Source organism: Patiria miniata, unplaced genomic scaffold (assembly GCF_015706575.1).
Source record: "Patiria miniata isolate m_02_andy unplaced genomic scaffold, ASM1570657v1 HiC_scaffold_9, whole genome shotgun sequence".
Classification (NCBI taxonomy): Eukaryota; Metazoa; Echinodermata; class Asteroidea; order Valvatida; family Asterinidae; genus Patiria; species Patiria miniata.
The window spans coordinates 22,935,063-22,956,907 of NW_024037076.1; the positions used below are offsets into that span (position 1 = coordinate 22,935,063).

The 21,845-nt window shown below is 37.7% G+C and overlaps 2 protein-coding genes across 2 annotated transcripts; both read left to right on the forward strand.

Annotated features, from left to right (window-relative positions):
* Positions 1 to 201: 201 nt before the first annotated feature.
* LOC119720197 (stAR-related lipid transfer protein 7, mitochondrial-like) lies at positions 202 to 8,353 on the forward strand. Its single transcript, XM_038189782.1, has 6 exons — positions 202 to 777; positions 2,128 to 2,285; positions 2,868 to 3,028; positions 3,573 to 3,755; positions 4,788 to 4,872; positions 5,775 to 8,353. Exons 1-6 carry the CDS (start codon positions 350 to 352, stop codon positions 5,924 to 5,926), a joined length of 1,167 nt encoding a protein of 388 aa, XP_038045710.1. The 5' UTR covers positions 202 to 349; the 3' UTR covers positions 5,927 to 8,353.
* Positions 8,354 to 9,401: 1,048 nt separating this feature from the next.
* On the forward strand, positions 9,402 to 20,386 carry LOC119720198 (contactin-5-like). Its single transcript, XM_038189783.1, has 8 exons — positions 9,402 to 10,850; positions 11,142 to 11,271; positions 15,885 to 16,175; positions 16,362 to 16,537; positions 17,120 to 17,261; positions 18,015 to 18,187; positions 18,770 to 18,908; positions 20,067 to 20,386. Exons 2-8 carry the CDS (start codon positions 11,157 to 11,159, stop codon positions 20,186 to 20,188), a joined length of 1,158 nt encoding a protein of 385 aa, XP_038045711.1. The 5' UTR covers positions 9,402 to 10,850; positions 11,142 to 11,156; the 3' UTR covers positions 20,189 to 20,386.
* Positions 20,387 to 21,845: the final 1,459 nt, after the last annotated feature.

Sequence of the window (21,845 nt, forward strand, 5' to 3'; positions counted from 1 at the left end):
TGAAGAATTTAAGCAAAATTTGTCCCTTTTGCAGCACAGAACGGCCTACATGGCCTATGCGTTCTCTGTTGCCAGGACATTAACTGGTACTTTTGTACTCATTCTCACTAGCCTTTCTCTATGCTCTCACTGTGACGATTGAGCGGTTACCAGTTAACATTTCAGCCCCGGCTACTAAACGGTACCCATACAAATGGGAAGTTGCGAACACGCAGCAGTGTGTACAAATTAGTAAAGAAAGTTCTCGTGAAGATGGCCACCGACAAACCGAACGAAGTCGTGACTATTTCGTAACATTTTCGTTCTGCATTTCCAAATAATATCGTCAGGTTTGAAAAAATACAACGAAATGGCGTTTCAGAACTCATTGCGGGAAGCAACTAGGAGGCTTCTGAGACCTCACAATTGCAGCAATAAGCTGAATTTTGCAAAGAATGCGTACTGGCGGAGTGGAAGTTCCCAACGCGTTGTTCTACCGTGGAGAACGTGGGTTCGTGTGACCCTACTTCGCGGACAAAGTCTACCCGAATGCCTAGACACAATACTCAAGTTGCTCAAGAGACAGTTACACGTCTATGCATCGCAGAAATTGCGTCGTATGGAAGGAGTGATGAGCCTTTACGGCTATATCTACGCAGAGAACATGTTGCAGACTTTAGCCGGCAATTTTTCCAGACGATTTGTGAGAGGAAGGAAACGGCCATTTTACTTTCTCTTCGGTGGAGCGTGCTTTGTGTGGGACAAACATAACCGAATCACAGATCAAGAAATGGATAGGTTAGGGCATTTTTACGTGTACAGAATTGTTCTAGGTAGACCTAAACTGATCTTTGCAACCTTGTAGGATGGAATTTTGCATGTTTTTATTCACAGAGAGATGTAAATTTATTAATTAAATTTATTATGAAAATTAAAAAATGGGGAAGAGATTCCCATATCTGGCCATCACTAATTTTTTCCTTTAATGACGTATCAGCCATCAGAAAGTGATTAATATGTCCTAAAAAGTCCAAATTAGCAGGGTGAATATTGAAGTATTACTGAGAAAACACTGGACTTAGAAATTTTCTGACCAGTCTCATACTTTTTGCGCACAGGGGGACAAGTGATGCCATATATGGGAATCTTTCCGGATGGGTTAGGGCATTAAATCATGTTCAGATTTTTTCTTGGTAGACCAGTAAGTAACTAATTAAATCAATCTGTGTAAACTTGTAGGATGGAATTTTTGCTTCAAGGAGATGTAAATTTATTAATTATGAATTAAACAATGATCGAATAATAAAATCAGTGAAGCATGGGACAAATCAATAATGAATTTAATAATGAGTATTAAACTTTGACCTGTTTTTATTTGGTCGTGAACTAATGACCAATTGTATAATTTTGAAAAGCTGTTTGGAAGGTACTAACAAGTAACAGAGAAGTTGGAATCCATAGAAGTTTTTACTTTGATAGGGTTCTACCATGCCAAATAAGGCTAAAGATATTTGCAAAAAGAAATTTCCATTCAGAATTGTACCATGTACAAAAGAGGTGGTTATTTTGCTACTTTTTTTTTTTTTTTTTTACAATAGTTAAAAAGAGAATTTTTTCTTTACAGAAGTTTCATGTATTTTTGCAAAAACCTTTATCTAATGTCTACCAAATTTATCTCTTTCTACTACATGTAGATATGCTTATTCTACATTCTAAACAAATATAAGCTTTTATAACCCTTACTCTCTGAGGGTAGTTTACTGCATGTCAGTTGGTTATGCCAATGCCCTCCAGCTGCAGTATTTTGGCAGATAGTTAGATTTAACAGTGAAGGCTCCAATTGGCAGGAGTTGGAGGCCCTGGAGGGTGCCTGATAGTGACCAGCTGGGGGCACTCACTTTGTTATCAGAGGACTCTCATTGTTCTCTGTGGCATGTATTGGAGTGCCTGTCCAGTTACCCTTGAAATGACATGGCAGATATTGGAGGGCCATGCAAAAAACATAGGAGATTTTCTTGAGGCACATATTGGCATGCGTTGGAGGGTCTAGTAGGGTAAGGGTTAAGATCTTATTTATAAAACTTGTCATTTTGCAGCGATAACTGCAACATTTCAAAGTGTGTTTGTATTGCTTTGTATTTTCTTCAGTTGCGCTGATGATTTTGAAATGGTTGAAGAGTTGGAGAGACTCGATAATGACAACCAAGGGACGACAAGCAATGCACCATGGGATGTCATCTTGAAACACAATCACCTGAAAGTCTGGAGACGACCCCTGGATGATACCTATCTCTATGAATACAAAGGTTAGAGGTCAAAGTGTGATACTTGAGGCTACAGTGGAATGTATTTTGAAATTGTTGGGCATCCTCAATAATGTCAGAAGTAACTATTGTGATAAACCCCGACTTGCTATATCCAAGAAAGAGAACCTAACAGTGGGGAGTTCTGTTGAATTTTGTTGGACCTTTTGATTTACATGTATCTGTTGGAATGATTATTTTTTATTTCAGATTGATTAGATTTCACATGTTTTGTTTACTTTTTGATATTGATGGTTCAGCAGTCTAGATAAATTCTTGGAAAGAGTTGAACTATGTTCAGAAAGGAAGTTTTGGAATAGTAACTTTCGCATTGCAATGCACACTTTAAACATTTTATTGACAACTTGTGAAAACTTCTCTGCGTCTATTTTGTCATCACCAATTGGTGAACCAAATTTGCCAAAAATCTGCAAAAACTTCTCCACAAATTGTGAAATCAAATTTGCCAATTTCAATTAATACAAATTTTGAAAACAATTTCTTTTTGTATTTTCTTTATGAATACTCTAACCGTAGTTGCCAGTGTACACTAAAGTATTTTTTTCTCTCTTTTTTTGTCTACAGCCTATGGTTGCTTCATGGATGTCTCTGCCAAATCCTTCTTCCAAGTCCAGTTGGATCTTGAATACCGCAAAGTCTGGGACCAGTATGCTATCAAGCTGGACGTGGTTGACCAGGATGATGACACAGGGTCAGAGGTCATACACTGGGTCACACACTACCCTGTAAGTAGGCCTTATATTAAGTAACATTCGTTGAAACAAATGTCAGATTGGTCTCAGTTACTTGTATTTATTTCAGATAGCAGCATTTAACATTTATTTATTATTTGTGTTTGTGAAAAGGCTTTGTTCCTTTAAATCTCTAATTGATTTCAGGACTTTTAAGGCTTTAAATTTCAATCTACTTTACTTTTGTATCAATTCTGATGTTGTATTTCTTGCTACCTCCTTTCGCTTCCAACTTCAGACCATTGTCTTTTTGAATATCTTGCCTCATTAACTTTTTCAGCATTGTAAACTATTCTCCTTACAAAGTCAGCTTCCATTATCCCTGTTATTCAGTATTCATCAAGTTTTGAGTAATTGTAGTGTATCTAGTGCTACTCTTTAGTCTGTACATTTAAAGAGTTAAGCCTTTTTCACTCTTAACATGACCTTGTGGTGATGACGATTATTTAAGAAGATATGTCGGCTTTGATGCCTTGGTAGGGATTTATATGTAATACTAAGAAATGTCTTAAACTGAATCCACTTCAACCTTCTTCAGTTTCCGATGTACAGCCGAGACTACGTGTTTGCCCGACGGTTCAAGATCGACCATGCCAATAACATCATGACTGTTGTCTCCAAAGCTGTGGAGCATCCTAAAGTCCCAGCTAGCAAGACCCATGTCCGAGTTAATTCCTACTTCTCTCAGATGGTCATCAGACCTCATCGTAGCTTTGAGGAGGTAGGTTGGATCTGTGACAGTTTGTTTCTAGAAACAAGCTCTAGAAAATCAGATTTTGTTGTCCATCGATAGTATTAATCCGAAAAGCTCTTTTGTTGTTAAATTTGCATTGCCCTGATGTTAAATGTTATGATTTTGTTATTCTGCTGATTATTATTTTGTAAGTAATAAAGAGGCTGTAAAAGTATTTGATGAATTATTATGATCATGACTCCTTCCGTTTCATCATTTCATCATTGATATAAGAATTCTTTTTTTGGCTCAGCATTCCTTTCCTCTCCTTTCACATTTGGTGACTGAGGTTCAACTCCCACCATACACACACTTCCCAGCCTACAATTGACATTTCTTTCATCTTCTTTCAAAGGATTCTTGGTTACATTGCAGTATGATTGTGATTTTAAAGGGAATATACATCATTTGCTTTTGCTGTAATTTTCAGAAATGGATGGAATTGGGGGGTTTGAAATATAAAGCAAATATAGTTACACTAACTTTTTGGAGGTTTTGGGTTCGAAAATGCTATAAAAACCAAGAAAAACGATCATTTTCCTGTAGTCTGGTTCCCTGACTCCATATAAGAAGAAACAGAGCAGTTTACATACATTTGGGAATTGTAAGGTCAGGGAACCAGTCTAGCTGGCTCGTACCCGTTCATAGGTTTGTAATCGATTGCAAACAAGTGCAATGGTCAATTGGGGCCAGTATTTGAAAAAAAAGCCAGTTGTTTCCGACGCTGATCGGCCGATCAGCGTTGGAAATTGATACAAAAATACCACTTTTCTTGAAAATGACAGTATACCAGGTGCCATAATTTTACAGGATGCTTTAGACTGTCATTTACCAACATCCTATTAAGGTACTTCGCAAAAACTTGGTAGTTTTATTTTTCGATGTTTGCAAATGTTGTATATTCCCTTTAACTGCAAATAGAGTAACATTGTAGGCCAGTTGAGGAAAAAAATGACTTTGTTTCGAAGAGATTTTCATAATTGAAATTAATCATTACCAATTGGTTGGTTTGATTGACAGAATGGCTTTGACTACATCTTGACCTACCATGACGATCCTCAGACTTCCTTCCCATCACCTTGTGTCAACTGGATGACAAAATCAGGTCAGTCTGTCAATAATAGCTAAGTTTAAGGATGAGGATCCATGATCCAACTGACCAATCTATTAACCCTAACTCCCTAGGGTGATTAACTAGGAACCTTCTTCATCCTTGTAAATCCAAACACCATATGGTAAACTCTGCACAAAAGCAGATGGGCTCTGTTTATATGTAGTATGCCTAATCCCACATAAAGCATAGTCAGTTTACTAGTGTAGTACTCATCCTAACAGATTCCAACAAACCTAACAGTGTTGGAGTTTGGCTGGTTGGGGATCATTAGGGTTAAGCCCCTTCTCATGATGTTAGACCAATCACAGCCAAAAGTATGACATAATCCAACATGCGTGCACTTGTTAAAACATATACTGTTAGAACATGCATTGTGGCATTAGATTAGAGGGATGCATGTGTTGTTGCTTACGTGGGCAGCAGGCATGCTTAATGGATCTGTCAATTTGGTAAGCATTTAGCTAAACTTTCACTGTTGCAAAAATGGAGTTGTGTGACCTCGTGATTCTGTATTGTAGGTCTGTCTTATTTTTGCTGCTGTTAGTACAACCCTAGCCTACAGTTTACACAGATTTATGCTTGCAGCATTCAGGACAGTGTAGAGTGAGTCTGGTTAGTGCAGTGGTATGTTCCTTACATTTCAAGCCTATGACTAAGGTTCAGATCCCACTTTGACTGACATGTGGATGGATATTCAATCCTTGCCTGATTTCTTTGGTTTCCCTGCTTGTCATTCCAGGGTTTCCTTCCCAACAGAACATCTTCATCTTATCTCTGTCTGTAGGTTTGTTTTCAGGGTTTCTATCCCTATCCCAATTGTTCAGGAATCCTCAGTTTCATCATCATGAATAAAGTAAAGAAGTCCAAATTTAACATTTCACCCTCCTTTGTAGGTGTGCCTGACTTTCTTGAGAAGCTTCACCAAGCTGCTATGCAATATGAAACCTACAACGCGCCTCACGTAATGATCAGAGACCTGACCTCAGCAGGTGTGGATGACAGCCAACGGTTTACTCAACACTCACCAGGCCAGTATTCTATGTAAAAGGTGTAATCAGTGAGGTTCTTTATCTGGGCTTAGTGAGAACCTCACTCACAAACCACATGATGTACATTGTTATTTGAGGATTTTGTTCAAAACTTACCTAGCCAGTTTGCCATGTACAGGATGAAGTCAAAGAGGTGGTTATCTTGGAAACTTTGCGATCCTCATGTGAGAAGCCTATATACCTTGCAATGTGAGGCATACTGAAAAGCCTCAAGAGGGTTGTTATTTGCACTCGCTTGGTCAATATGCAGTGTAATGGAAACGGTTCCCTATGTTGGATTTAAACAAGCTCCTCAACTGAAAATTGTATGTACCTCATACTGTTGAGGTGTCCTAAAATGCCCTAGCATTCTGAACTACAGACTCACCAGGCCAATATGCAAATTACAGCATATAATCAATGAGGTTCTATGTGTGTGACAGCTGGAGAACCTCACTTGAGAAACCCATACACATGTACTTTGCACTGTGAGATGCGGACAATACATTGAAAGATGTATTGAAGCGCCTCGATTGGAGGTTGTGGTCACCTCATGTTCATAAAGATACTTTGTTTTGTATAGGGACCTCACTGTCCTGTCATCCAATAATAGCAATATCGTATGCCAAATAAATAAATGGGTACTAATAATCTGGTTAAGTTGGTGAGTATGAGGCTTATGAGGATCTCACACCTCATACACATAGAAACACTTGTTAAAACATATGGTGATGCTGGTGATAACTAGACATGAGAATCAAACCTCAGTTGCAGTGTAGACTCTGTGCAGGCCTATAGAGGGCGCTCTTTTTCCTTCCCACAAGAGTTAAACATCAGCAAGCTGCATACAAATCATCAAGGCAGTGGTGAATTTTGCTTTCATTAATTGCACTACCAGAGCAACTTAAAACAGAGTTGGAAAAGTATTAAGGACCCCCTCCCCCTGCCCCCCTTATGGGTTGGGGAGAAGGGCAATCAACTTCTCAGTATATTCCTTTGTTGGTATTTCTTTTCTTCACTGGGAATTAAATAGTTGAAATTTGTAAGGTTTGATTTACAACTTTAGGAGAGTTAGTTGTTTCATTACATTTGTGATGCCCTAAAAATAAACTTAAAGAATGCACATGCGTGTAGTGAAAGGTGTTCCTTTCTTGCATCTTAAACACTTCATATGTAAAGATGCAAAGAGGTTTGGTGCAGATGTATACATAGTGTTGTTGCTGTAAAATAAAAGGCTTAAAGCTACAGTCCATCATTTGCACCTATCCAGAAAGTAACTGACAAAATTACTGTTGAAAAGCATACTTGGTTTAAAGATAGTAATGGGACTAAACTTCGTGTGGAATTATTGTTTCTGGCATGCTGTCATTTTGAGACAACAATGAAAGAAGGCCATTTCCAAAGGTGCGTCTGAAGACTCATTGGAAATGTCTGTTAGTAGTTCATGTTTTAATTCGGCGAAGCACGCAAACATTGACACTACTACATGCGCTTTCTTTTGGGGGGGGGGTTGCTATATTTTTCGGGTAAGTGTGCCACATCGCGTAGCTGCATTCAACTGAATGAGGACGTATCCTAGACACTGAATTCGGGTGCAATTCAAAACATGACTTGGCACATTTTGAGTTGAAATTGAGATCCTAGAATACTGGGGTTTTTTTGGACTGTACAGCATTCACTGAACTAAAATTCATCAGGTTAGTTGTTACCAACTTTCTTTAGATTTTGAGCACTTTCGTTGCTTCAAACGAACATAATGCACAAACTACAAATGATGTACTCTACCTTTAACATGACATGTATCTACCTTGGATGTTCTCAGATAATCTATTTGTTGATTCATCTAGTTTTCTCTGCATCATATACTAGTTTATACCTTATTATTTCACAAATGCCTTAAGCCAAGTTCAACACATTTTATGATTTTTCACAGTATTTTCCCCAAACTTAAAGAGTGCACAAAAATAGAGAAGTAAATGAATTACCACGGCAGTAATTGCAGCATACTATTCTCTACACTACTTGTACTAGTGTGTCTTAACATTTCTTTGTTAAAACAAGGAGTACGGTATCTTATGGTAGATCGGAAAGTGTCTTTTTTCCAACAGAATGACAAAGCGTAAATGATTTTTGCCCTTTTGTACATAACAAAAAAACTGTGATGATAGACTGAAAGGCCTTGATCCCATTTAACTAAAATGTAGTCTCAACTTAAACTGAGAAAATAACAAGATGTGACTTGCCATCTTCCAACAGTCTCTTTAACATTTTGCTGTGACGAATCTTCAGATGTCCATTTATTAAATTGTTTTACAACTTGGTCTAAAAGACTGTTTTGTTTAAAACTTGATAAAATTGTTTATTATTAATTCACATTAATGCAGTGTTTTAAATTGAACTTCATTTGTGTAAGCTCGCTTCAAATAAACCAATGCAAATCATAATTGAGTTTTCATACCTTTGTTTTATTGTCAAATCTTAACATGTTTTGGGGTGTATTTTCTTTTCATGGCAGTGGATTTAGTTGAAATGGATGGGATTTCTTGGTTGATACAGTTCGATAGAAACCATTTTTGGAAGATATGTTCCTTTCACAGGTGTCGGTTAATATTCAAGCAGTGCACTGCAGTGGCTGGTCTATGCTTGTGAAACAAATCTAGACATTTTGTTTTTGTTTTTTTTGGATAAACAATTGTTTAGACCAGATCAGACTGGATCTGCGATACATTGGGGTAAAGTCCAGAAACTGTTACAAATAATCCTGGATGTGACAGGTTGAGAACTGAACTAAGAAGGCAAGTTCTAGTTCTACGCCATGTTGTTTTTTGCCTGCCAACTTTTCGTTTGCCATCTGGATGCCATGTCAGAGCAGTCCTGCAATGGTGTTCCTTCTCTTTTCGCAGTATATGACCTATCCAGTTCCATCTCCTTCTTTTCACTTCTAGACTAATTTTATTTACTTCTGTCATGTTGTTGAGTTCCTCCATTGAGATGATGTTGGGCCAAAATATTTGCATGATTTTCTTCAGGCATTGGTATTGAAATGAGTCCAGTTTCTTTTCGTCACTTTTGTTCATTTTCCAGGTTTCGCATCCATATAGTAGTACTGGTCTAAAAATGGTTTGGTAAAGCTTGATTTTTGTTTGCCTGGTGAATTGTTTTGACGTCCAAATTTTATTCAGCTTCCTAAATGCAATTCTTGCTTTCTTTATCCGGCTGTTCATGTCCTTTCCTCCACCTCCTCCCTTGCCCATATTTGCCCCAAGATAGGTAAATTCTTCCACATCCTCTATGTCTTTTCCATCTAGCTTAACAGTTTCTGTTTTCTTACTATTCAGTCTCATGATCTTTGTCTTCTTTCCATTGATTTTCAGGCCCACTTTACTTGCAAATCTGGTTAGGTTGTCAGTTTTCTTTTGTATGTGAGAATGGCTGGATGACAATAAGGCGATGTCATCAGCAAAGTCTAGGTCTTCAAGACTGGACATCATCCTCCATCTTATCTTTGTGTTACATTTTTGGGTAGTCCTTTTCATCACCCAGTCAATCACAAGCAAGAATAGAAACCCTGACATCACACATCCCTGTTTCACTCCTGTCTTTACATGAAACCATTCTGTGGCCTCGCCATCCTCTAATACTGCACAGATACTATCACTGTACATTGCCATAATAACTTTGATGAGTTTTCTTGGAATCCCGTACTGTCTCATAATTTCCCAAAGGCTGTCCCTATGAATCGAATCAAATGCCTTCTCAAAGTCAATGAAGTTTATGTATAGCGATGATTGCCATTCAATGGACTGTTCTATAATATTCCTTAATTTAATATGAAAATCTGTTCCGTTGTGCTTTTCCCTTCTCTGAAACCTGCTTGTTCTTGTCTGAGCTTATCGTCAATTCCGGCTTTGATTCTGTTGATTAGTATCCTGCCCAACACCTTGCTTGCAATTGGAAGTAGCGTGATCCCTCGCCAGTTCCCACATTCTGCTAAGTCTCCTTTCTTAGGCAGTTTTACAATTAAACCTTTCTTCCATTCATTTGGTATTTGCTCGTGATTCCAAACATCACTTTTTATGCTGTGCAACTTATCGGTTGCCATATCAATGTCTGCTTTTAATAACTCTGATGTTATCTGATCCACTCCACCAGCTTTTCCATTTTTGAGCTTTTTGATTGCACGTCTTACTTCGCCTTTAGTGATAGGATTTGTGTTGATGTTGTCTAGTTCACCAATCTCTTCAGATTCAGTTTCGACTGGAGTTGTTGGGGATTCTCGATTTAGAATTTCTTCAAAATGTTCTTTCCATCGTGCTTTTCTTCCTGCATCATCAGTTATGATCTTTCCATGTTTGTCTTTAACCCCTGATGCATGGTGTGGCTTGTTGTTGCATATTGTTTTTGTTATGTCGTACAAAGTCTTCATTTGGGATTCTTAGTACTTGTACACAAATAACAGATGTTTATGAGTGCAGTGGTTGAAAGGTGACTGACGGATGGAATGTTCCATTCCAGGAGGCAAAGCTGATTGGAATGGAACATTCTTTCCATCACTCAATGTAATTGTTCTCTTCATTGCATGAGTGTCAAATATTCATTATGTGTTTTTTTAACAACACTTGAATAAATCCTCGTCATTTGATTGGTCAGAGCCACCAATCATGTTACCGTGCAATTGAACCTTTATTTACCGTGCAATAGAAAATCTACTTTTGCAATGCGACCGGAGCGTGGGTTGGTGCGAAAAATTCAGTGACGTGACCTACCAATCAGATGAGATCTAGTCAAGCGTTGTATATTGTATGCAAATTCATCATTTCATCGGATAAATACATGTAGGAGATGCGAGAGCGGGCACTAGGCATTTACATGTACTGATCAAAGAAGACAACTTGAAAGACGTCACAACTAACGACTTGCTGAACTGATCAAGACTGAGAGGTAAAACTGATATGTTAAACTCTAAAAAAACCAAAAACTTTTGAAGTCATTTTAATAAAAACCACTTTGTATATGTTGCATGGCAGGGTTATGTGCACATTTGCATCACTATTAGGCCCAGGTGATTCTTTTGCTTGGGTGAATGTACAGGTGGTGTATATATTTTAATGTATTCTCTAATTTTTAAATTTTCCGATTTTTTGTCAAATTGTGGGTTTTTAAAAATTATCTTAGGTAAACAAAGTAACATTTATGTAATAATAAAGCGTCGATCAAATCTTTGTTTTCAAGCTAACGATCCTCAAGATGGACCCTAGAGGACAGTATAACCTTGTGCATCTGGTCCTGCGTAGTCTCCTCATTTTAAGCCTCGTCAGCTTGAACTTGGGATCTGATGCAGCATCCACAGGGATCAAACGAGGTAAGAAATTGGAGTTGGATCCAAGGTGTGTTTGATGTTATGTTTATTGAATAAAATCTGCTCAAAGTGAGGAAAAAAATTATTGTTTTAATCTAAATGTCTGATGTAAATGATGCAGTAGTTTTTTGTCAGATATGTATTTCTAAAGATATTAGTTTTAAAGATACTTTTTTAAATGTAAATTCATAGATTACTTTCATGTTTAAAATATGTTGTATTGTAGGATAATTGAAGGTAAGTGTTGCTGTTCAGGTGTTGGGGAATTTGTATATAACTGAATTTTGCATCATATAATAATGAGAATTTGTTGGGTGAACAATCGGAGTGTCTCGTAATTCTGTAAGATAGCCAGGTGGCTTAGACCCAATATTTGACAAGATCGTGACCAACTGGTCCAAAGCACCAAACTTGGCAAATATGTTGTTATAGCCTTAGAGAAGATATTTTGAAGGGGTGACACCTGAAATTGTTTTGTGAAGGGTGCCTAATTTGCATAAATCGTTAATCCCTAATGTGTAATACATTATGAAGTTGGTCCACCCTCATCTGTGCAAGTTGGCACACACAGATATTTTTTTTTCACTTGGTTTCCTGGTATGTGTTGACATAATTCAATGATGATGATGCCACTTCAAGTTGAGGGGAGGCATGTGACATGTATCGATAAAGCAGCAAAGATGGGAGTTACATGATATACGGAATTAGTTACATGACAGGAACGGAATTTAAGAGGAAACATTAATCACATCCAAATTTATTTCCATTTATTTTACTCATGCACTTGGCCCTTTCTACAGTTTTGTTTTCTCATACAAAGCCAGCCGCAAAGAGGTCAGTAATGACACAAACAGAATTTAAGGGGAAACATCAAACACATCAAAACTTGTATCTGTTTATTTAACCCACACTTGGTCCTTTCTACAGTTTTGTTTTCTCATACAAAGCCAGCCGCAAAGAGGTCAGTAATGACACAAACAGAATTTAAGGGGAAACATCAAACACATCAAAACTTGTATCTGTTTATTTAACCCACACTTGGTCCTTTCTACAGTTTTGTTTTCTCATTCAAAACCAGCCGCAAAGAGGTCAGTAATGACACAAACAAGGGGAAACATCAAACACATCAAAACTTATATCCGTTTATTTAACCCACACTTGGTCCTCTCCAAATGTCTTTTTTTTCTTCTCATAATTATCGAAATATCTCGTATATTACCAATATCGTTTGTTAAAGGCATATATCGTTTGCATTTATCCGAAAAGTAAATACCGACTAATTATCGACAAGCTTACTAAGTCTTGGATTATAGACTAGTATCATACACCCCGTGAAATTTACTGTAGGTGAATCCCAACGATCAGTTAATATTACTGACTTTTGAAGAAAAAAAAGAGTGCTATTGACGAAATCATGTGTCACGATCATGTGTATTGTTTTTGTTTTCTCGAAAAGTGTACTATCCACTGAGCTGAAACTTCTCAACAGAATTTGAGTGGTGTTACCCGTTTTATTATTGGAAACAACCAATATGCATGAAAAGCAAATGATCTATAATAGGCCTTTAAGTCCATGCACACCCTGCCTATGGGGAAGAAAGATTCGAGCGTAGAAACCAGAGTCCGAACAAGCAACCTTGCTGGGGAGGGTGGGCGGGGCAAAAAAACAGGCGACCTTTTATGTCCAAACTCGAGAGGATAACTTAAATCTCTTTTACCTTACCGCTTCTGCTTCACCTCACGGTTCATCCCTGCCACAGCCGGTGCAGCATGAATTTAGGTTTTATGAAATACGGACTCATTGGTGATATTGCACATGCTCATGCATAGATAATTAGGAGGGGGACCGGTCACGTGAGAGGGTTTAACCAATAAAAGGGAAAAAGAGTCCGATTGTAATACGAGTCCGATTTTCATATGACTCCGGATTAAACTTCTGATGTATACTCTTCCGCCCTCTACGTCGCTAGCAGTGCAAATAGGTTGAAAATACCAAAAGCGAATATTTAGGCCTACATCATCATCTAGCGGTCGCAACCGGGATCTCGTTCACAACGCCTCGCCATACTTTGCTTTATTTATTCGAATGCATGCACGTGTGCTGCAGGAGTCTGCGTGTGCGTTGTTGATTTGATCAAGCAGCCATCAAGATCATGCTATACAAAATATCCCATAACCTCATCGCAATTAACAAACATCAGTACCTGACCCCCCATGTCAGATACCAGACTTCGAAACTACCATCCGGCAAGATACCAGCTTCTCACAACTCATTCCTCCAAGGACATCTACAAGTTCTCCTTCATGCCTACAGCAGTCCGGCTCTGGAATGCCCTTCCTGCAGATGTCATCACAGTTCCATCAGTGGAGGTCTTCAGGGCACACATCTCTGCCAAGTAGCTCCAAGATTGGAGCTTTTTTTTTACTCGCACTTAAATTTTTCTTCTGCACAAACTTCCCCCTGCTTCACATGCACCTTAAACTTCACCTCAGCGTTAACATCCAGAAGTGGACTTGGCTGAGTACCCGTGTAGATGTAGATGTAGATGTGATTTTCTCAATACATGCACATGTTTTTGATAAAACCGAAATTCAAGGGAATAACGACCTACATCAGTTGAAACGATATTTGCGCAGTGATCATGTGCACAACGTTGTCGGTTTGTGCTGCAGTGGTTTGCGTCGGTTTATAATGAGAAGCGGTCACAATCGGTTAATATAATTATGTAATGTTGTAATGGCAAATAGTTGTCTCGAGGCTCGGTACTTCCCTGGCACCGCATTTACATTGCCAACACATGTACCCAGTTCAAAATAACCTGGGACTATTTTTTGTTATTATAAATTGATAAACAATAACAAAAATTTACCATAGTAAATTATTATTAGCTTTATGCCATTTATGATTAAAATCATTTATGCCCGGTATCATTAAAATCATAAACGCAAATATGTTTTGCGATTTATGAATGTATGTATTGTCTTTCACCTCACTTTCTTCTTGGAGAACCAAGACAATACTGTCAACAAAGTATGCACAGTTTCTATTTGCTAATAATGTGCGCTTCCATGTACTATTCATCGGGTGATGATTGCCCTATCCAAGGACCAAATTCTCTTCTAAACTTAAAAAATTGTATTCAAATATTGGACCGAGCGAGCACAGATTATACACCGTCTGGGACTCTCCAAAGCTAAGCATGTGTCAAAGTGTGCGTCTGTATTTTCGACTTTCCTGCCTATTCTTTTCCCCTCATGATAGTCAGGTGGCTTAGACCCAACTTTTGATAAGATAGTGACAACTGGTCCAAAGCACCAAACTTGGCAGATATGTTGTTATAGCCTTAGAGAAGATATTTTGAAGGGGTGAACCTAAATTCTTTTGGGAAGAGTGCCTAATTTGCATAAATCATTAATCCCTACCGTGTAATACATTTTTTCCCATATTTGAGTACATTTTTATTTATTTATATTTTTGAAAAGTAGATTTTGAGGATTCCACTTACACATCCTTACGTCAATATTAAACATGTTCTAAAACATTTAAGACTGACTGGATATTTATTAAACGATTCAAAATGGATACTATTATACTCTAAAGTTGCGCTCATTAACCTTGTCTCCAGATATCATCAAGTAGTCTTGCCGAATAGTATTGATGAGCTTCACATTCATCAAGTTACTTACTGGCACAGTAACTCGATAAAGACTTCATGGAAAATCATGTGGACAATGATAACATTGCGATATTTAGCCCAGAACACAAAATCGGGGAGCTTGATCAAGTCCCCCACGTCAGGCTTCACATAATGTATAGCCCAATTTACGGACACCTCATTTTCCCCCTTTTTGTTTTTGTGGGCTAAATATCAAGATAATATAATTTTTCACATGATTTCCCATTCATTTTTGTTAGGATAGCTGTGTTATTAAGTAACTTGTGAATTTGAGGTTCATCAATACTGAGGTTTGGCAATACTAGTTGATGATATCTGAGGGAAAAGGAAATGCGCTCAACTTTAGGGTATACGCCATTTTGGATCTTTATTATGTCCTCATAATCTTCAAGTCTCCGATATTCTTTAGAAAATAATATTTACGTAAGGATATGTAAGTAAAATCCCCAAAATATACTTTTCAAAAATAAAATTCTACCCAAATATGGGAATAAATATATTACACGACAGGGATTAACGCTTTATGCAAAAGAATTCCAGGTGTCACCCCTTCTAAATATCTTCTCTGGGGCTATAAGAATCTACTTGTATCTGACAAGTTTGGTGCCTTGGACCAGTCGGTCATGATTCCAACCGTATGCAACCTGACTAAGAGTGGTCATCTGCCTCGTTAGATTCTTTGAATCAGCAGGGTGAGAACAAAATTCTTGTTTAGGTTTTGCCCTTCACCGACGTTTGAACACTGTATACTCAGTGTGTTACCTCCCGAGTGAAAGTTGGAAAAAATCACTCGGGTGGGACTCGAACCCACGACCTCCTGCTTTCTAGTGCAGATGTCTTACCACTCGACCACCGAGCTAACGGGATCGGCTGGCTTTATATCACCCCGACGCAAACATTCCATCTTATAAAATTCTTGTTGTTTTGCAACTTTTACAGGACCGCCATCTGCCCATACATCAGATGTCACTGCAATCGATAAGAAACAGGGGGAGAACTTAGAATTCAGTTGCTCAGTAGATGGTAACCCACCACCAACCCTCTCCTGGTTTAAAGACGACAACCCTCTGCAAAAAGACACGAGGATAAGTACTGATGCAAAAATTCTGACCGTCCTTGGTCTGGTTGTAAACGACAGTGGGACTTACTCCTGTCAAGCTGCTACATGTAATACAAATGGAAGAAACATATGCAGCAAATTCATTCTGACTGTCACTCCATATAGAGTAGGTGAGTGATGTGAATGATTGCTTATTGCAACGATTCATCAGACTATGCCCAGCTGTGAGCTGTATTGATATACATTGTGATATGAAAGTTCTAGCTTGAAATCACACTACCTTTGTTACATAAATGTTCCTTGTTTGGCTCTTAGTCACTTATGTGATGCATGTTTTTGTTTTTCAAATGAAATAGCCACTCGACCCATCATTTCTTCCATGGACAAGCAGAAGGTTCGCATTGGTACCACCGCCACGTTTGATTGTCAAGTCCAGAGTACGACTCCAACAACTTTTGAGTGGTGGAAAACAGAAACATCATTAAGCAATAATCATAGACTTACCATTTCAGACAAGATTGACATACAAGTTGTAAGTATGACATATACAATATTATTATGTTGAATTGTGGAAATTGTCTATCAGTAAATGTTTGTATCTGATCAACTGAACCTGCTACACGTACTGATGACAATTCACTGTATTTTCAGTGGGGCAAGCATAATGCAGTATCGTGCAAATCTTTAAAGTTGGTACATAAATGCTTTTTCAAAAACTTTTATTTCTTTTCCGAACGAATTTTGAAGGAATATAATGCACTGTAACAAATAAATTAGCTTGTTTGCATTTGTAGGCCTTTACCCAGTTTTAAAAAGTGGTTTTACACAGCGCGCTCTAGTTCAGAAAGTTTTTTTGGGAAGTGATGAAGCCATGTATTACTGTATGTTCATTTTGAAATCGCGTTTTGTATTAGCCTGGCACTCACGCTATGGACCAATCCTAGCTACATGTGATGAATGATTGCATACATTCTGAGACACTGCTCAGCAATCAATGTAGACCTACATGTAGCTCTACTGAGTGGAGCGCTGGAACTGTGGTACCTTCCGTACTGGTACAAACAAAAGAGGGACAATAGTACGTCCACGGTGTCGATCAAATCTTTGTTTTCAGAATGCTGCGCCAGCAGATTTTTATTTTGAGACATTGAGGATCTTCACCGTAAATACGGCAGATGCTGGAAACTACATGTGCCGCGCTGAGAACGACTTTGGAAGCCGCACAAAGATAGCAGAGCTGGAAGTAATTACTTCAGGTTAGTTGTTAATTTGGCCAATCCTCGTACTTGTACTCCGCAACTTAAGCACTCGGTAGTACTCGTTACTCTGAAAAAAAGTACTCGACTACAACACTGATATTACACAGACAGGTTTGTAAATGGTGTAAATCAAGGATTTCTATTAACCCTTACTCTCTGAGGGTAGTTTACTGCATGTCAGTTGGTTATGCCAATGCCCTCCAGCTGCAGTTTATTGGCAGATAGTTTGATTTAACAGTGAAGGCTCCGATTGGCAGGAGTTGGAGGCCCTGGAGGGTGCCTGATAGTGACCAGCTGGGGGCACTCACTTTGTTATCAGAGGACTCTCGTTGTTCTCTGTGGCATGTATTGGAGTGCCTGTCCAGTTACCCTTGAAATGACATGGCAGATATTGGAGGGCCATGCAAAAAACATAGGAGATTTTCTTGAGGCACATATTGGCATGCGTTGGAGGGTCTAGTAGGGTAAGGGTTAATTGTTCCTCTTCCCTTTTCTTTTGTTTATACTTGAACATTTTTGGCAACAGCTCTCATTGGTTTTGTACACGTTTGTTCCTGTCCTCAATTCATCCTCGATGTTACACATGTGTGTCCTCGATTTACACCATAAACATGCACATCCAGCTGTATTGATATACATTGTGATATAAAAGTTCAAGCTTGAAATCACACTACCTTTGTTACATAAATGTTCCTTGTTTGGCTCGTTGTCACCTATGTGTTGCATGTTTTTGTTTTTCAAATGAAATAGCCACTGAACCCATCATTTCTTCCATGGACAAGCAGAAGGTTCGCATTGGTACCACCGCCACGTTTGATTGTCAAGTCCAGAGTACGACTCCAACAACTTTTGAGTGGTGGAAAACAACATCAAGCGATAATCGTAGACTTGTACCCATATCAAACAAGATTGAAATACGAGTTGTAAGTATGACATATACAATATTATTATGTTGAATTGTGGAAAACGTCTATCTGTAAATGTTTGTATCTGATCAACTGAACCTGCTACACGTACTGATGACAATTCACTGCATTTTCAGTGGGGCAAGCATAATGCAGTATCGTGCAAATCTTTAAAGTTGGTACATAAATTCTTTTTCAAAAACTTTTATTTCTTTTCCGAACGAATTTTGAAGGAATATAATGCCCTGTAACAAATAAATTAGCTTGTTTGCATTTGCAGGCCTTTACCCAGTTTTAAAAAGTGGTTTTACACAGCGCGCTCTAGTTCAGAAAGTTTTTTTGGGAAGTGATGAAGCCATGTATTACTGTATGTTCATTTTGAAATCGCGTTTTGTATTAGCCTGGCACTCACGCTATGGAACAATCCTAGCTACATGTGATGAATGATTGCATACATTCTGAGACACTGCTCAGCAATCAATGTAGACCTACATGTAGCTCTACTGAGTGGAGCGCTGGAACTTTGGTACCTTCCGTACTGGTACAAACAAAAGAGGGACAATAGTACGTCCACGGTGTCGATCAAATCTTTCTTTTCAGAATGCTGTGCAAGCAGATTTTCATTCTGAGACGTTGATGATCTTCAGCGTAACTTGGTATGATGCTGGAAACTACATGTGCCGCGCTGAGAACGACTTTGGAAGCGACGCAAAGATGGCAGAGCTGGAAGTTACTTCAGGTCAGTTATCAATTTGGCCAATCCATGTACTTGTACTCGGCAACCTAAGCCCTCGGTAGTACTCGGTACTCTGAAAAAAAAGTACTCGACTTCAACACTGATCACCTGTACACAGACAGGTTTGTTAATGGTGTAAATCAAGGATTTCTATTAATTGTTCCTCTTCCCATTTCTTTTGTTTATACTTAACATTTTTGGCAACAGCTTTCATTGGTTTTGTACACGTTTGTTCCTGTGCTCAATTCATCCATGATGTTACACATGTGTGTCCTCGATTTACACCATAAACATGCACATCCTCACACACACAATGTATTACATCAGAAAATTGTTGGCTGTCCGTCTGTCAATCCTCCAAAGGTATTTGTTTATCTGCCTTCCTGAATCCACCCACTACCAAAGTATTTGTTGTACTGAATAAAAATATTAAAGGAAATTATTAAAGCCCCATTTAATAACATTAAATTTGTGAACCAGGCCGGACAGTCTTGAATTCATAAAGATTAAGTTTGGATGAATTTGTGGTGGTTAGGGTTAAGGAAAGGTAAATTTAGATAACAAAACACCTGTTTTGTATCAGAATGATTGTGTTAAAGGGAATGTACATCATTGGTTTTTGCTGTAATTTTCAAAAAATGAACTATTTGAGGGGTTAGTATAATAGATCAAATATTGTTACAGTAACATGTTTGAAGTTTTGTGTTTGAAAATGCTGGAAAAACCAAGAAAAACAAAAATGTTCAAGCTGTCTGGTTCCCCGACTCCATTAAAGATGAAATAGATCAATATGTATAGATGCCAGAAAATTGTAAGGTAAGGGAACTAGTCTAGCCTGCCTGCACCCGTTCATTAACATATAACCAATAGCATACAAAATTTGGACTAAAAAATGGTAAATTTGGATCAGTAGTTGATAAATAGTTAGGTTTTTCCAAAGGTGGTCGGCTGACCACCGTTGGAAATGTATACAAAAATACTATTTTCTTGAAAATGACTTCACAACAAGTGCCATAATTTTACAGGATGCTTTATACTGTCATTTACCAACATCCTAGTAAAGTACTTCTTAAAACTTGGCAGTTTTATTTTTCGATGTTTGCAAATGTTGTATATTCCCTTTAAGATGTTAATTTATTCACTTGCATTTCTATTTCCTAGCGCCCAAGAAGCCCCCTCCTCGAAGAGGGGGGTGCATGAAATTCGGCGCACCGGGACCTCTGGCACTGATTCTGATGGCGGTTTGTGGATATGCCTTGGGAAATCAAATGTTCTTTGACTAAAAGGTCCAGGATTTTCCAAATTGTCTAAGTACCCCTTTTTGACAAGTTATGATAATTTTCTAGTTTTTTTTTTTAAATCATTTTGTAAATGTAAAACTTCAATGTGGAACTGTAGTTATACTGTAATATTGTATTTGTTGTTATGTGCATTTTTACATTTTTATGCAATTTGTGCATTTTACATGTGATTACGTTCATCATTATTAAGTAGTATAGTTTGAAAGGCACATCTGTCAAATGTTCAAATTTAAACAGATATGTCATCTTCACAGCAAATTTCAAGGAATTGATTTTTTCAGTAAAAAATGGGAAAAAAATTGCACGGGGTAAAGTAAAGCCTTACATTTTTAACGAATTTTGGCAATTTTTTTTCTCCAAAATACTTAGAAATGCCTTTTGTTGCATGAGGACCATAATTACATATTCAAACAAGCAAAATTCGGAAGATTTTGGCAATTTTTTTGGCCAATCCCCCCCCCCCAGCCATTTTTTTGAGAAAATAGTTCCCTCAAAAGACACATCTTCCCACTTTTTTTAGTTTAAATGCGTTTCAGTGACTTTTGGACATCTTTGCAGCAAATTGAAAGTGCTGATTACAATTTAGAAACCATATTCATACCCAAGTCTCTGAAATCTTACGAACTTGAATGAACATGCTGTCTGATTGCAAAAACAAGTTATATTATAAATAGGAAAACTACATTAACATGCACACAGGTGAAACAACTAATACTGATTAGTCTTAAAAGCAATGCAGAGCAGGTCTAAAGTACAATAAAGATGTATTGAATCGTTGAGATAACTGACAGTTATAAGCTTTGGTAGTCATTTTGCTTTTAGAGAAATATTCAACATGAACTGGCTTGCAGTGCAGCAATAATATCAATCCTACTTTTTAGCAGAAGTATTAATTTCAAGGATTTCAACTCAGTTATCTGATATTTTTAGTTGGTCTCTCCAGAGTCATTAGTTGCCAATAATCTGTGTGAATGTTTGTGCATGTAAGCTTGCTTAAAATAAACCATTAGAAATGATGATTGAGTTTTCATACCTTTGCTTTATTGTCTAATCCTAGTGGTTTTTTTCATGTCAGTAGGAATGTAGTTGAAATGGAAGTGATTTCTTGACTTATTGATGAAAGCCATATCTTTGAGTAGGTCTTCCTCTCACATTCTGTTAGTTAATGTTCAACCAATGAATGGTCTATGACTTTGACCTTTTTTTATTTTTGGTACTTCAGTTTTTGTGTGTGAATAAACCAATGTAGTTTAGACCAGATAAGAGGAGATATACATTGGGGTAATTCCAGAAATGCTTAAAATAATCCTGAATGTGACAGTTTAAAAACAACTATTAAAGAAGGTAAGTTCTAGAAATATTTATGAAGCTAAATGATAATCATTGATTAATTAACATAACTTTAAACTATGACTTTTTTTTCTGGTACTTCAATTTTATTTTGATAAACCAATGTTCATACCTGATTAGACTGGTTCCAGCCCTAGATACTTGGGGTAAAGTCCAGAAATGGTTAAAGTGATCATGGATGTGAAATTTTGAGAACTGAACTAAGAAGACAAGTTCTTGAAATAATTCTTGAAATAATTACAACTCTATATGGACACATTTTGTAGTTATTAATCGTACGTTTGGGAGA